At 41.0% G+C, this 14,182-nt stretch overlaps 1 protein-coding gene across 5 annotated transcripts in view; it reads right to left on the bottom strand.

Moving 5' to 3' along the window:
* Positions 1-798: 798 nt before the first annotated feature.
* Positions 799-14,182, bottom strand: part of LOC102215809 (zinc finger protein 516-like) — a 22,811-nt gene continuing 9,427 nt past the window's right edge. For 2 of the 5 annotated variants that reach the window (XM_005728520.2, XM_005728518.1), the window contains exons 2-6: positions 13,318-13,358; positions 7,975-9,487; positions 5,794-7,083; positions 5,335-5,399; positions 799-3,908 (exon numbers count right to left, since the gene is read on the bottom strand). In XM_005728520.2, the coding sequence (XP_005728577.1) occupies positions 3,858-3,908; positions 5,335-5,399; positions 5,794-7,083; positions 7,975-9,307 (2,739 nt within the window). In that variant the 5' untranslated portion in view covers positions 9,308-9,487; positions 13,318-13,358 and the 3' untranslated portion in view covers positions 799-3,857. Of the gene's footprint in view, positions 3,909-5,334; positions 5,400-5,793; positions 7,084-7,974; positions 9,488-12,612; positions 12,628-13,317; positions 13,359-14,182 lie in introns of those variants that run through there. The other 3 variants (XM_005728521.2, XM_005728519.1, XM_005728522.1) reach the window with 2 other exon arrangements.

The following is a 14,182-nucleotide window of genomic DNA, read 5'->3' as shown; positions in this document are numbered from 1 at the left end:
GTCACTGCACCAAGATTCAACACGACCCGCTGACAAACACATTGTGACAAGGACACACAGGCACACACAGTGTACACGCAGACGCACAGTTGTGCTCATGTCTCGTCAATATGCTGCACAAGAGTCAGTGCAAGTAATGCCTTTATTCACTTGTTATTTTCTCCTCTGTCAGACCAGGTCAGCGGCACACACGCCCCGACTTAAAAATTATGCTTTGATGTACGTTTGTGAATTTTTATAATTGACACACAAAAAAGGAAGAGCTGCTGAAAGTTGCACGAGGAGTTTGAGTTTAAATCTACAAGATCTGCTGTAACTGTGTTTTTATAAGACCACAAAGGTGAATGATGGGGAGAAAGGTTTAATTCATCAGCGGTCGTCGTGATTTCTTTGCTGTGAGTTGTACACACAGACAGCATATAAAGGAAGTCTCACTGCAAATAGGAGAAAGAGTTACTTGTTAAACAGTGTAGAAGAAATAAGGTATAAAGCCACTTATCCAAGAGCCATGAGTAAACAAAAGCGGCTTTCAACTCCTTCATTTGTTGACGTTGTCTGCCACCTGCTGGTAGAAGTGATACACTGCAGCAAGAATGACCCCAATTTTTATTTAGTTTTGTCATTTTGTTTATTAGAGCAGAAGAAATGCTTTGTACTTTATTCGAATATATATTGTGCAAACTAGAAGAAGAGAGCTGAGTCTGTTAAACTGCTGAGAAGGAACGTGACACAGTGACGTGAGGCTTCTGAATGAAGATGATGTGTGATGGAGAAAAAAAATCCAACGCCATCGCAGATCGGCATCAACCAACTTTATTTGAATTTTACAGTCAGACAAAAATTGTTGATCTGTCGAAAATATAAATTCTGAACCAACATAATAACTATGAAACATGTTTACATAGTCACAAAAATGAACCCAGCGAGAGCTCAACTGTAAGCTGGAGGTTTGCATAAGAGTTCAGACTTGCGTAAATATCCCTCTCTCAGTGCTTCCTGCCTCTTTATGCCAAACAGGAGTTACAGTTACAGGGTCGTTGCAAAACACAGGCTCAGTGATACCTGCTGTGGGAGCATCACACCCCGCTGACCCTGACCTCAAAGGTGACGAAAATTCAACATGTTTTTAACATGTTCTGCTACTACAAATATCAAATACTTTTAATTGTTGAAATCCGACTCATAGCAAACAAACAAAAACCATTAAATAAAACTATCATTTACAATATTTATCAAAAAGAAGAAAAATCTCTCCACACAGATTAAAGTCAGTGCTTTCATAATTATGGATTCTTAAGATCGCCCAAGAATCCATAAGTTGATGGCTTTTAGTTAAATGCATAGACTACGTCTCTATGGGATATGAATACACTGAGAAGGAGGAATTGAAATGTAAACATACTAAAATCTGCAAACAATGAAACACATGAAAACAACTGGAGACTGAGGTGAGTTTTGGATCAGTAGAAATGCTCATTGCTAAAAGTTCTACTTCTAAAAGAAATAAATCACAGCATTAAATGGCTACATCACTAGAATAATGCCAAAAGAAGTGCAGATGTCTGCGCTCTGATTGAAAACATAAGAGCAAATTGTTGCATTTAAATTTTAAACTTGGATTTAAAATAAAAATAAAAACATGGCAGCACTTTTCATTATTCACTGGTTGTTCTGAGACCCTTTTTGAAGACTGGCTTCAATGACGAGCGCGAGTGCTCATTTTTCACATCAATCCTGGACCTAAAGTTTGGAAAATGGCCAACGACTTTTCATTAACAAAATACAAGATAAACACTAGGGCACCGTTTCTGGTTGTGCTGTTTCACTGGTCTGCTGAAGTTACTGTAAACTACAACGGAGCAGTTTGTTAACCTGAAGCAGAGCTAGAGGACTCGATGGCATTGCTGTGCTTGAAGCAACTGAATTACATATCTGACCTTAGGAGAAATACTGATTCCAAACTGACAGGGAAAAAAAGCACTATTTCTGTCTTGGGCCCTGGTCACACAGGGATAGCGACCGTTTGGCAACCACCTTTCAACCATCAGTTGCTAGGGAAAAATGGGTTGCTTGTTGTTCTGTGAAAACATCTGCTAAAACCTTAGAGCAGGGATGTCAAAGTCTTTTTACACTGTGGGCCACATACAGCCCACTTTGATTTTAAGTGGACTGGACTGGTGAAACTACATGAGGAATGTGTAAAACTGGAGAAAAGGTTTGGGTAGGGTTCAAAATATAAAGTTTTGAACACTGAAAAAAAAAATCATATATATTAAAATAGCAGAGCCTTAAAGACCAGGCAGTGATTAACCCTGTCAGAGATTTTTTAGTGTGTTATTAATTTGAAGCTCCTACGTCTCCTCATTCTCGAGGTATCGCATTTACTGGCGTCCACGTCACCAGGCGGGTGGCTGCTTGTTGATATTGGTCATCAAAAAGGTGCCGCAACAAAAACCTTGTTATTGCTTTGGTCTCTCGATTGCTGTGATCCCCTGCAGTTTATACAGAAGATGTTGCAAACAGTCGCCAACTACTTGTCGAGTGTCAGTCAAACAATGAAAAGTGGGAGTAGTGAGGTGCCCATATGCCGCATGGCTGAGAGCAGCCAGCCTGGGTTTGAATCGGACCTGTGGCCTGTGCCTTCCCTGCTCTCGCTCCTCTGCTTTCCTGTCATTCTTCACTGTACCCTTTCAAAGAAAGCTGTAAAAAGGCCAAAAAATATTTAAAAAAGAGAAGTGGAAAAAGTGCAAACTGGACAATGTAGAACATTTACCTTTAAAGTAAGAGTTGTGCCTTCTGAAATGTCTTGGTTAAAGTGACAAGTTGACAAGTGCTAGCATACAAATCAACATTTCCAGTGTAAACAATGAGTGATAGCATTAATATGCTAATGACCAAAGCAATGACAAGAAGATTTTTGGTGCAGCACCCTCCTCGCGACACATCTCACTCAGCAACCTCCGGGAACGACTCACCAGCTGTTAGGGTACCAAAAGTCTGCCAGGGGTTTGCAAAGGGGTCTCTAGGCCTGTGTGACTAAGGCCTTGGGTCAACACTTGCATTTTAAAGGAGAGTCCTCTGAATTTGCCCAGACTACTCTTGAGATGGTGCATAGTGACAAATAACTTTTGACCAAATGAAAACTGGCAAACTCAAAACGTTGACTCAAAAGCTGTTTGCAGTTTTTAAATTATTATTATTATTATTTAAATTGTGGGCTGAAAACACAAGTGACACCATGTTATCTGCAACAAAAATCACATACTCAACCAAGGAAATTAAAAACTTAAAAAAGAAGACATTTGTACATGAAACAAAACAACAAACTTAAACTCGACACTGATATACAGCAGTTAAAAACATGTATTTGCATCACAGCTGTTTTAGTGGAATTATGAGTTGTAAGATTTGGTATGTTGTATTGCTCTGCAAGGATCTACTTTTTGTAACCAAAAACAAGCAGATATCTGGGCCTAAAGCCAAGAGAACATCTGTTTAGCCACATAGTTGTGGCTCTACATTTAATTTCCACCTGGCTGTGGTACTTCTACAATGCTTTCCTGTTGTTTTGTACAATAATCCTGAACATTTGCCTCATTTTCACCAAATAAAATAATCAAAAACACATCATATGTGTTTATTTAACTATCATATCTACACTCGTAACATGCTTAACACTTCAAATCAAACAGTCATAATACAAAATCAAACAAGTCCACCGCATTGCTTTGCATATATTGTGCAGATTCCAGAGCCTCTGTGCTCTCCAGGAGTTATGGCTAGTTCCTTTGAAGAACAGCAGGCCTCTCTTTTTTCAGCAGTTAGAACTTTGCAGCCAAGAGAAGCACAATGTTTCGTTACGTTCCTTTATGCAGAGACCCTGAGGATGAAGTGGAGTGGCTGTTCATCTGCAGAAGACAAGTGTGAGTAACACTAGTTAGCACTGGCACAGGTTTTCAACTGGTTCGTTTTTGAGGGTGGCTGTAGCTCAGGAGGTAGAGCAGGTCAACTACTGATCAGAAGGTTGGTGGTGCGATTGGTCCAAGTTACTCTGATGCCTCCAGTGGAGTATGAATGTGTGTGAATGTTAGTAAAAAAGCACTTAAGCATGGAAAAAAGTGCCTGAATGAATGAAGCAAGTTGTATAAAGCACTTTAAATGCTCAGGTAGAGTAGAAAAGCTTTATATAGGAACCAGTCCATAGTCCCTGCAATAAATCATTCATTATCTCAACTTCATTTTCATTAAATTCTGCCCACACCCCTCACCCCTGCAGTAGCTTTACCCACAGTTTGAGAACCGGTGGGTCGGCTTTAGCCCTTTAGTTAAGACAAAGGTCTATGAGTGTCCTCACAAAGATGGAAATGAGCGATGCACAAACGCTGTATAAGATATGGAGAAATAGAAATTTTTAAAAATCTTTCACAAAGTAATGTTTCTCCAGTATTGTTTTACACCTCACATACAACTGTTGTCTGGCTTAGAAATCCTCAACCCTGAAGACAGACAGTGCCCATCACTCGTGTTCAAAAAGTTGCCCACACATTACTCTAGGGGGAATAGGAGAAAGCAAGAACAGTTGTAGGTAGCATCAGGGTAGGCCTGACTGACAGGCTGATGACACACCATATGGAGATGCTGTGCGAATTTTACCCTGAGGGGGACAACAATGTTTTTTTATTATTTGTTTGCCTCATCCCTGTCAGCTTCTGTTACGGAAACGAGAAGGAAGAGACAGCCAGGTTGTGGGAGCTGACAGCCACGCACGTAGATACAAGACAATACGCAGACGCACGTGTGCGCAGAAATGACAGACTGTGCTCAGACACAGACGAGGTACAGACACAGAGCAGGAACACGCAGTTGGTAAAGACATACTGTACACGGGGTGAGCAGGGACTTTATGCTGTACTTCACTCTGGAAAGTGAGATAACTGATCTACGGTTAACTGGCTTGAGTTACCTTTAAGATGAAACTGTAGTTAAGCTTTGAACTGTGATACAAATATAAAGAGAAACACTGCCCTGCACCAGATAACTGACGGGATTTTAAAAACATAAACACAAAGTTAATCAATAATGATGTAAAGGTAGGCTTATGTTTTCAGATATAATTGGTTTGGAGCACAAAATGCTATTCTTTCCATTTTTAAACCATATTTATATACTTTATAAGTATATATCCACCAACCTAGTTGTATAACCGATTATGATCATCAATGATTCGAAAAGTCTTAAAGATTTTAAAATGTAAGATGCAAAGATGATTTTAATTCACAATTCTTTTTGCCTGAAATACAAATCTAGAAATTATCAGTAAAATCAAAAACATACCTGTTTGGAAGCTTCAGATGAGGAATGGACTTCATTTCCAAAGTTTCCATTTAACTGCATCGTTGCTGTGAAAGTAGAAAGTAGTGAAAGAGCATTGAAACATCTGTTTCTCATTCTGAAAGCAGTAGATTTTTATGATAGAAATCCTATTTCCTAAAACGTTAGACCTCCATCTAAACCAGGGGTGGGGGAACTCCAGGCCTCAAGGGCCAGTGTCCTGCAGGTTTTAGATATCACCTGAATCAAATCATTAGTTCATTACCAGGCCTCTGGAGAACATGAAGACATACTGAGGAGGTCATTTAACCATTTAAATTATCTCTGTTGGATCAAGGACACATCTAAAACCTGCAGGACACCGGCCCTTGAGGCCTGGAGCTCCCCACCCCTGATCTAAACAGTACTCAGTTCTTTGATCATTTACAGCAAATAAAGCAGAAAGCAAAGCTTCCTCCTTACCCTGTGAAACAAGCCTGGGATCAACAAAGCCCCAGTGCTGATAGAGAGCTGCCAGATCATGTGGACTGTAGTTTTTCAGGATACTTAAAATATCGATGTCCGTTGGCGTTTCTCCTGTTGATTCACTCTTTCCCTGAGATATTCGGAGTGTATCTAAATATGCTTTGCTTCCGTGTAGCCCCCACATATTCATGGCAGCCCAGAGATCAGAACCTTTGGGACCTGAAGAAAAGTCACTTGAATGCCTGCGAGAGTGGAGCTTATCTGTGTTAGAGGAAGAAGAAGAATTCCCACTGCGATTTCTTGCCAGCATAAAACCCAAACCCTCCTGTGGGAAGTTCCCCTCCACAGTGGCTCTGTTGCCTCTTTGTTTTGGGCTGCTGGTAGGCTGCAAGCTCTGGAGACTCTTGCTGTTCACAATGCTGTTCACAATGCTGTTTGACGAAGTAGCTTGGGTGCTGGAGCCTTTAGTTCCACCCCCCACTGTTCGGTTATGCTCCTTCTTTTGATTTTGGAGTCCAACCTTGCCACTAGACTGTGTCGCATCTGAAGGTCGTGAGTCCTTTGACTGATGCTTGGACTTCAGGGTGCTTGATTGATTCTTGTGGGACGACTGCTTATTGCTGCTGCTGCTGCTGCCATGGTTTGTGACCCCGGGAGGCTGTGTGCGCTGCGTTCTTGGAGTAGGCAAAGCTGGACAGTCCTTGCCTTCGAGGAAGGGTGGCGGCCCTGTGCGTCTCCACTGAGAAGCACCTGCCTTTAAACTCTTGAGACTATTAATGCTAGGTGCCCACTTGGGTGCCATGGTACTGCTGCCATCCACCCTGTGGGCAACACGCTGATGGATCCACAGTACTTCTGGGTAGTTGGTGGTGTGGGAGCAGTATGGGCACTGATGTCTCACCAGGCCCTTTGTTTTTACTGAAAAACTAACATCAGTTATGGGTAAAGAAGAAAGATTGAGGAGGCTGCTAGCATCACCAGTAGCATGTCCCTGCTCTTTCACCTCTGAGCCATTTGTCTTTTCCATTTTAATGTTTGACTCTACTAACTCCTGGCTTGGAGAACATGAATATGGATTCCAATATGGCTGACTGAGCAGGATGCTCCTGCTTCTGAGGTAGTCCATGTATCTTGAGGCTTTGGAACCACTTCTGCTTATGTCCAAATTGGTGCTCTGTTTGCTGTAGGAACTCAGGAAGTCCTGGTGCTGCGTGTGCAGGTGAGACCTGAGTAGCGCGGTGTCAACAGTGTGGAAATCACAGTGCTCGCAGAAATATTTCTTTTTATCTGCAGGTAAAAACAGAAGGGGACATTCATAACAGATGAGGTCAGTTTTTTTTACATATACAAAAAGACTGTATAATAAAGACAGAAGGATCACACATCTAGCTAAGGAAGGAAAAAACACCCCTAATTAGACAAAAAGATAGAATTATGTATTGTGCTATTATTAAATGTAAATTGTGTTTATTTATTGGCCATTATAAATGCAGATGCCAAAATATTAGCAAACAGCTCATATTGGCCCTATTAGCTTTATTTCATGATTACTGGTGCTGCCATGATGAGTATTGACAGTCATTGTGGTAAGTCAGACTGGTAGAACATAGCATCAGCACGTTTTAATAGTAATAAAAAAATTTGTCATCAGTCTAAAGATATTGTACACAAATAGAAGCTGTTACATAAAATTTTCCATATTGATATTTTGTCCCACCCCTGACACACAATTAATAAATCTAAATCTGAATCTACAAATCCAACCAAAACAGTTTTTTAAAGATTTGTTAAGACAATAAAACAATTATTAATGCTGAGATTTATATATTAAGAGTCCCTTAAAAATATTAGGTAAGGTAACCTTACTGCGTTTGTATGTTTACAGACATTCTTGTGTAAAAAAGGGCAATTACTGCTGCTGTAATCCATTTAGAAATTCGCTAGTGATCTCTCCTTTACACAATATATTGCCAATTTAACTCATTTTTGTACTAGAGTTGTAGTTTCATTTACCTTTCAGAAATCAATTTGTATAAAATACAGCCCTTAATTGATGCTTTGATGCTTATAAATGGTAAAAGTACAAAACTGTTCTAAGTCTGATCAACGAATATAAACTCTTGTCTAAGCTCTGTCGTGGATAATGTATTATGGTGTGTTGTGGTGTATTCGGCTCACCTTCCTGGTCTAGGCTCTTGATGTTCTTCGTCTGTTTAGATGAGGAGTGAACATCTTTAACGTTTTTAGTCTGTAGTGCTTCATAAAATGCTTGACCAAGTCCATTCAGCAGAATAGAGTCCTTCTGGCTAATCTTTTTGTCACCACCTTTGTGATCAAGGCCTGCGTCACCCTTCCGCTTCTTAAGATTGGAGCCGGCTGTGTCATTTGGCTTTCTCTTCTTCTCTTGCTTCAAGGGGACGTACTCGCCTTTTTCTATGTCATATGCCACTTCCGCATCAGCTAATCTCTCCTCCCATCCCAGACATTTTTCTGTAGCCTCCACTAGCCGTCCTCTTGTAGCTAACTGCCATGACTGGTAACTACAAATTGGATCCAGCTCAGGAATTCGACTGCCCGGCTTCACTTCTGCAGGGCTTTCCCTGGGTCCAGCAGAAATGAGGTTCAGGCTTTCCAAAAACTGCCTCTTAGCATCTTGCACCTCGGAGGACTCCACATTTCCTTGTGTTGGATTCTGCATCTGAGTGCGGGTGTGGTTCAGTTTATGCAACTTTTCATGTATCTGCAGTGTCCTGCGGTCATTGAAGAAGTTACCGCAGCCTGCACAGAGCTCATAGAGGCACTCTTCATTCGTCAGTAATGCTGGGTCCTGAGGAACCCCGTTGATGGTGGCAGGCGGTTCGTTGCTTTTGCTGCCCCTTAGCTGGGCTTTCACTCGATGAATGCGCATGTGGCTTTGGAGGAACCACGCTTGGCGAAAGCGTCGTCCACATATCCGGCAACCGTGATCCTGAGAGCCACGGTGCCTTTTCATGTGGGACTTGAGGAGTAATACCTGAGGGAAAACCTGGCCACAAATGGTGCAGGAAAAAGGTCCGTCATCACCTCCATCGCTAACCTCGACACCATCTTTAACCTTTTTCTTGGTTGTTTTCTTCTTGACCTTTCCATTAATGTTATGAGCTTTATCAGGTGGGCTGCTGAGCTCAGGAGGGTCTGTTATATCAGCATCCTCTTTCTGCCCTTCATCTCCATCCCCCTCCCTGTCACTGAGGTTTTGGCTCAAAAGGCCCAATTTATGGCTTCTAATATGGGCCTTTAGGCTGCCCTTCTGAGCTGTCCTGTGCTCACAGTAGGGACACTTGTAAGGCTTCTCCCGAGTGTGTCTTCTCATGTGCTGAGATAGAGAGCTTAGAAGTGGAAAACTGCGACCACACACCCCGCAGGTGTGGCATGGGGTTACCTCATCCTCTGCCTCCACTTTAGCTATGTGTTTTTGTGAAACATCCTCCCTTTCTTCTGTCTCCATCACTTTTCCAAGACCACCGGTCATCAAGAATCACCACAGCTGTTTAATAAATCCTCTGTGAAACTCTAGAAAAGTTATTCTTCCAAAACTTATTGAGTTCTCAGCACAGGTAACAAAAACTTGCCAAACATCACAGCTTTAGTATCCAATCCCGATCTCTGAAGAGAAGTTCCTTCATCAAGTGGCATGCTGTTTTTATGATACCTGAAAAAAAAGAAACTGAAATGAGTCCCATGATAATTCAATTAACTACCAAAATTCAGAAAAAAGCCAGTTAAAAAAAGTCTGTCCAAATGGCTTTAAAATAATATGAAAACATAAATGAAAATACAGTATTTAAGGAAAAAACAGAGATTGCACAAAGACAACGAGCTTGAAAGTGGCCACAGCATTTGTGACTCACTATCTTATAAACCAGATTGTATAACAATCTATACCAACAAGAGATTTGCAACAGATAAAAAAGCACTGCAGTGAGAGTAGACACCCCTGGTTTAATTTCATAGCTTTAAATAGAATAAACTGATGACTGAATAACTGAATAATATTTTGGTTCAAAAACTGTTTAAGATCAAGCAGTTGTTGATTCACATTAAGGTTGTTTTACTCTGTGCTAAGAGAGGGTGAGAGCTCACTGAGGCAATTTGCATCACGGAGATTTTGGAATAACCTTTGTCCTTTACTGGATGAACGACGGCTGTCTGTACCTATTAGACCACGGGTCAGTGTCTCAACATGCGTGTGTCTGTCAGACCTTTGGTTGCTTATGCCGAAATTGAGTGTGTGAGGTGAAGCATGAAGAGATGTATTCATTCCTGGCCGGCCAGGATGAGCCCCCAGGGGCCATCCACTCTAATTCACGATCAATAATCCATTATCAACAAACTTCATTTTAGAAACTCACTTACTCGCACATACAGAGCACGGATTCTGGGCTGAGTGCTGATGCAAGATTGTAAGTAAAAAGGTAAGAATGTACATTTGTAACTTTTAGTATCAAAATAATCTAAATCTTTAAGGTTTTACACACAAATCATTGTTGAGACTGCAGGTATAGTGATGTAGCATTTGTCCAGATCCCTGACCTGGTTTATACCTACATTTTTGGCTTTTTTTTTTTTTTTTTTCTCGAGGATGATGATTTTTTTTTTTTTTAATCTTAAAATAGCTTGCCTCGGACAGTAAATGTTTATCAAAACTCCAAAAAACTTTGGCAACACGAACACAAGGCTAATCAGCACATACTGGGTCATTTTTGCATGGCCTGCGATGCTGATTCATAATCATATATTTAGTGGTGAATCAAACAAGATTCAGTAGCAGATAGAAATGTTGGTGACCGTGAAGTTATAGGAAATGGTATTTAAAAGGGTTAATTTAACACATTAGCTAAATATTATCATATAATACATAAAATAACCATAAAATTGAACTTTTTATGTTTGCAGCACATTTTTTTGGAACAGCCTGTCCAATATATGCTTTGAGACTCATCTTGAACAGGTCAGCTGCTCATGTTCGCAACATGTTTCTTTTTCTACTCATATAGGGAACTTTTTTTTCTCTTTTTTATCGGAACGACCAACTCGGGAGATACAAGATTCTCCCCTTTTTTTAAAAAAAAAACCCAAACAAAACATGATCGCTTCCAGGGAAACACTGGGGGAAAAAATATGTTTGTTGTTCTATGAATTGACCTCATAAACTTTAGAACAACTTCAGTGTTTTTTTCCATAATGCACATGTAGGCGAATATATTTCATCATAGTCATCAAGTTCACCAAAGCAAGAATCAAAGTAGTTACCAGGAAAATTATGGAGATGGGTAAAAAAACAGGACATCTGCCCTTTTGTGTCATCTGGTGAAGTTATAAAGACACTGGGAAATGATGTACCTGATATTTGTTTTGTTGTATATACATCTGCTGCACCTGCTTTGGCTGGTGGGGTAAAACATGTCAGGTAAAGGTGCCTGTAAAGCCACTCATTCTCATTTAATTATTTGTATCTCTTTCTGTTGTTTATTGGAGAGGTTTGGGGATGCCCAAGTTCAAACCATCTCAACCTTTCCTCTCTAACTTTGCCTATAAAAGCAATTTGTGCATCTTTAACTCTGCTAGCTCCCTCTCAGCCTTATTCAGTCTTATTTTACTACAAAATATGATATTCTGCATTGAAGAAAACCAGGTTTTTGCTTGTATATGCTGACAGTTTTTAGAAAGAAACACCAAATTGACAAAAGTCTCTATCAGCAGGTCAAGCTTAGAGAAAAATCAGAATTGCTTAAAGAAAATTGGAATCTAGCGATAAATCTTTCATCATTTTAGAGATAAATGATCTTGTCTGCCAGGAAAATGAGTTTGATGTGAGAAGCTCCTTTAGAGACTTCTTATCAAGACCTCAAAAAATGACAAACATACAAGCAGCTGTGGTGCTCTACATAACGAACAGTGCATGGCAGAGGCAGCCTGATGTAGCTAAACATGTTCCTCAGGCAACGACGACCATTTGTTTGGCTGTTTTTAGTGAAAGAAGGTACTCTAGCTCAGCCAGGCAGTCAAAAGAAAAACCTGCTATTGTGTCAGCCGCACCAGAACTGTCACATCGCCTCATGTCTGGCCCTCCACCCCTCATTAGGGGGTCGAGAGAGTTATTGTTAAACCGAAGAGGCCTGGGCCTACCCATCACTGTCTTCAAATGGGCGAAGAGGCGAGACAAAAGACAACGTTTGTTTGTCTCGTCTTTCTTTGAATGCAAGGGGGAAAAATAGGTACACATACTCATAAAGGCTAAAGCAAAAACACTGACTCCAGCATGATTTCCAGGAGGTGAGGTTGTTCGTCTAATTATCTGCTGTATGTGCATCTGCATCTGTCTAAATGCGTGCCTGCCTGCTTGCTATCATGTGTGCTGATCCGCTCACGCTACAATGGGTGCTGAACCCAGAATCTGGAGGAGTTTAGGAGGGTTTTTTCTGGACATGGCAGGTGTTTGGTAGGCAGACGCTATCAGATTAACGCACGGGCAATGTGGCACACTGTCTCCAAGAGGGGGGAGGATATGGGAGAGAGACTGGAAGGTGGCAATTAAGGGGTTATGGTTAAGGCGAATGTAATGAGTTAACACAATGGGGATAAAGTCAGAGAGCTGAGGGCAACAGATGGGAATAAACGGGCCATCAGAAAGGAGGTAGCCGCCTCTACAGTATGAGCTTATGCCTTTGTCAAAGCAGCCTATCTGCTTAGTGAGTGCTAATATTTGCATCTGCAGTGTCCTACTACTGCATGTGTACACAACAAAAATAATCGTGAAAACTCCCCTTGTCTTACCCCCTCCTCTCCTTCCTGTACTCGGCTATCTTTTCCACCTCTTCAGCCTTTATCCCATACAACAGTCAAAGCCCATTGGAGGATCTGTAAAGTAATGCAGATAGCCAAACATGTTGCTCTGGGGCTTAACTCATTTCTTTTAGAATCCCTCGCTCCATTTTTCACTCTCTTTTCTCTGGCTGATGAATAGGCACGTCCAGTCAGCTGTCCGCACACTGATTCATCCTGACGTCCCAACCAGCTCAGCACAAACTCCCTATGGTCAGGGCACTGATGCTGAGAGCCTGCGTTCTGCGATGTGCGTGTGTACTCGCATGAAAATATCCACAGCGTTGCATGTTTGCGCACTGATTGTGTGCCCGGTTGCTGCTGTGGACTGGAAGTCTCCCATCTAATCTTTAAAAACACCTAAAAAAGCCTCAAATACCAATTTTTCCTTTTGCAATAAAGAAGTGTCCACAACAGCTGACGTCTGCGCATTTCTGTATTTGCAAACTAGTGAGAGATGTGAAAAATCATTGCTGTGTGTATACCCCATGACTGTGTGCATGCATATGTGCACACAGTGCAAGTGTGTGTGTGCATGTGCTGAAGTCATCCAAATATTCACATCCACAAACCTGTGCCAACATACCCCTGACTGGAGATGGCATGTGACTGTCCTTATGCTAGTGTTCAAAGCCACAGTGACTCGCTAAGCCTCACCTCGCATCTACTGTTTTGTGTCCAGTAATCCTGTCCACCAACTGCAAACACAAATGAAAATATTACACGTTATCTTTGCTGCAAATATAGTCTGAGTCTATATTCAGGATATTTTCTATCATATTGTTCCCATCTTTAACTTATCCAGATGGACAGTACAATAAATTTAAGAAAAACCTTTCTGCCCATCAGTCATTCCTGACAGTATGATTAATCTTGTGTCAGTTGTTAGCGGATTACAGGAAATACAGTGTTGCACAAGGGATATTTCACAACAAATTAAAAGCAAAGTCGAGCTTGCCACATCAAGTCCTAGTGGACCAGAGATATCCTCAGAACTGATAATTATCACATCTTTCATTACGAAAATTCTGAAAGTGTGGGGCGGTTTAAACCTACAAAATGTTCTATTCTTACATGCTGAAGAAGAAGGAGGACGCCCACAAGCATAGCAAACACTACATGTGGAAGATGGTGACTCGTGCAGCTGCTGCAATAGCTGCACCCCAACCCGATGATAAGAAAGGCAAAGAAAGGCAGCAAGAGTCAGATATGGAAATACTTTGCATTTGCAAGGAGGATGATCGGAGAGTGATTATTGATTCACAAAAGCCAATGTTCAATGATGCTACTGTGATTTTTAGAACAAGCAAGAAAATAGTTAAGAGAAGAACCTAAAAGCCCGACATCTAGACCAGTTCACAGAATGAAAGGCGACCGAGTTTCAGTTCAGCATTTAAATATGCAAAGTATCATGTTCTCCTGAAATACATATTACCATTTTGTTTTTAAAAGCAAGAACTGCTGTTGTGAAGTTAACTATAATGGCTAATGATTTAACTAATTTTAACTTTTATTTTATTTT

The sequence above is a fragment of the Pundamilia nyererei genome, unplaced genomic scaffold, assembly GCF_000239375.1.
Source record: "Pundamilia nyererei isolate P.nyererei 1_Seehausen unplaced genomic scaffold, PunNye1.0 scaffold00028, whole genome shotgun sequence".
Lineage (NCBI taxonomy): Eukaryota > Metazoa > Chordata > Actinopteri > Cichliformes > Cichlidae > Pundamilia > Pundamilia nyererei.
Note: the sequence above shows the minus strand (reverse complement) of the source record. Positions and strands in the feature narration are given on the sequence as shown.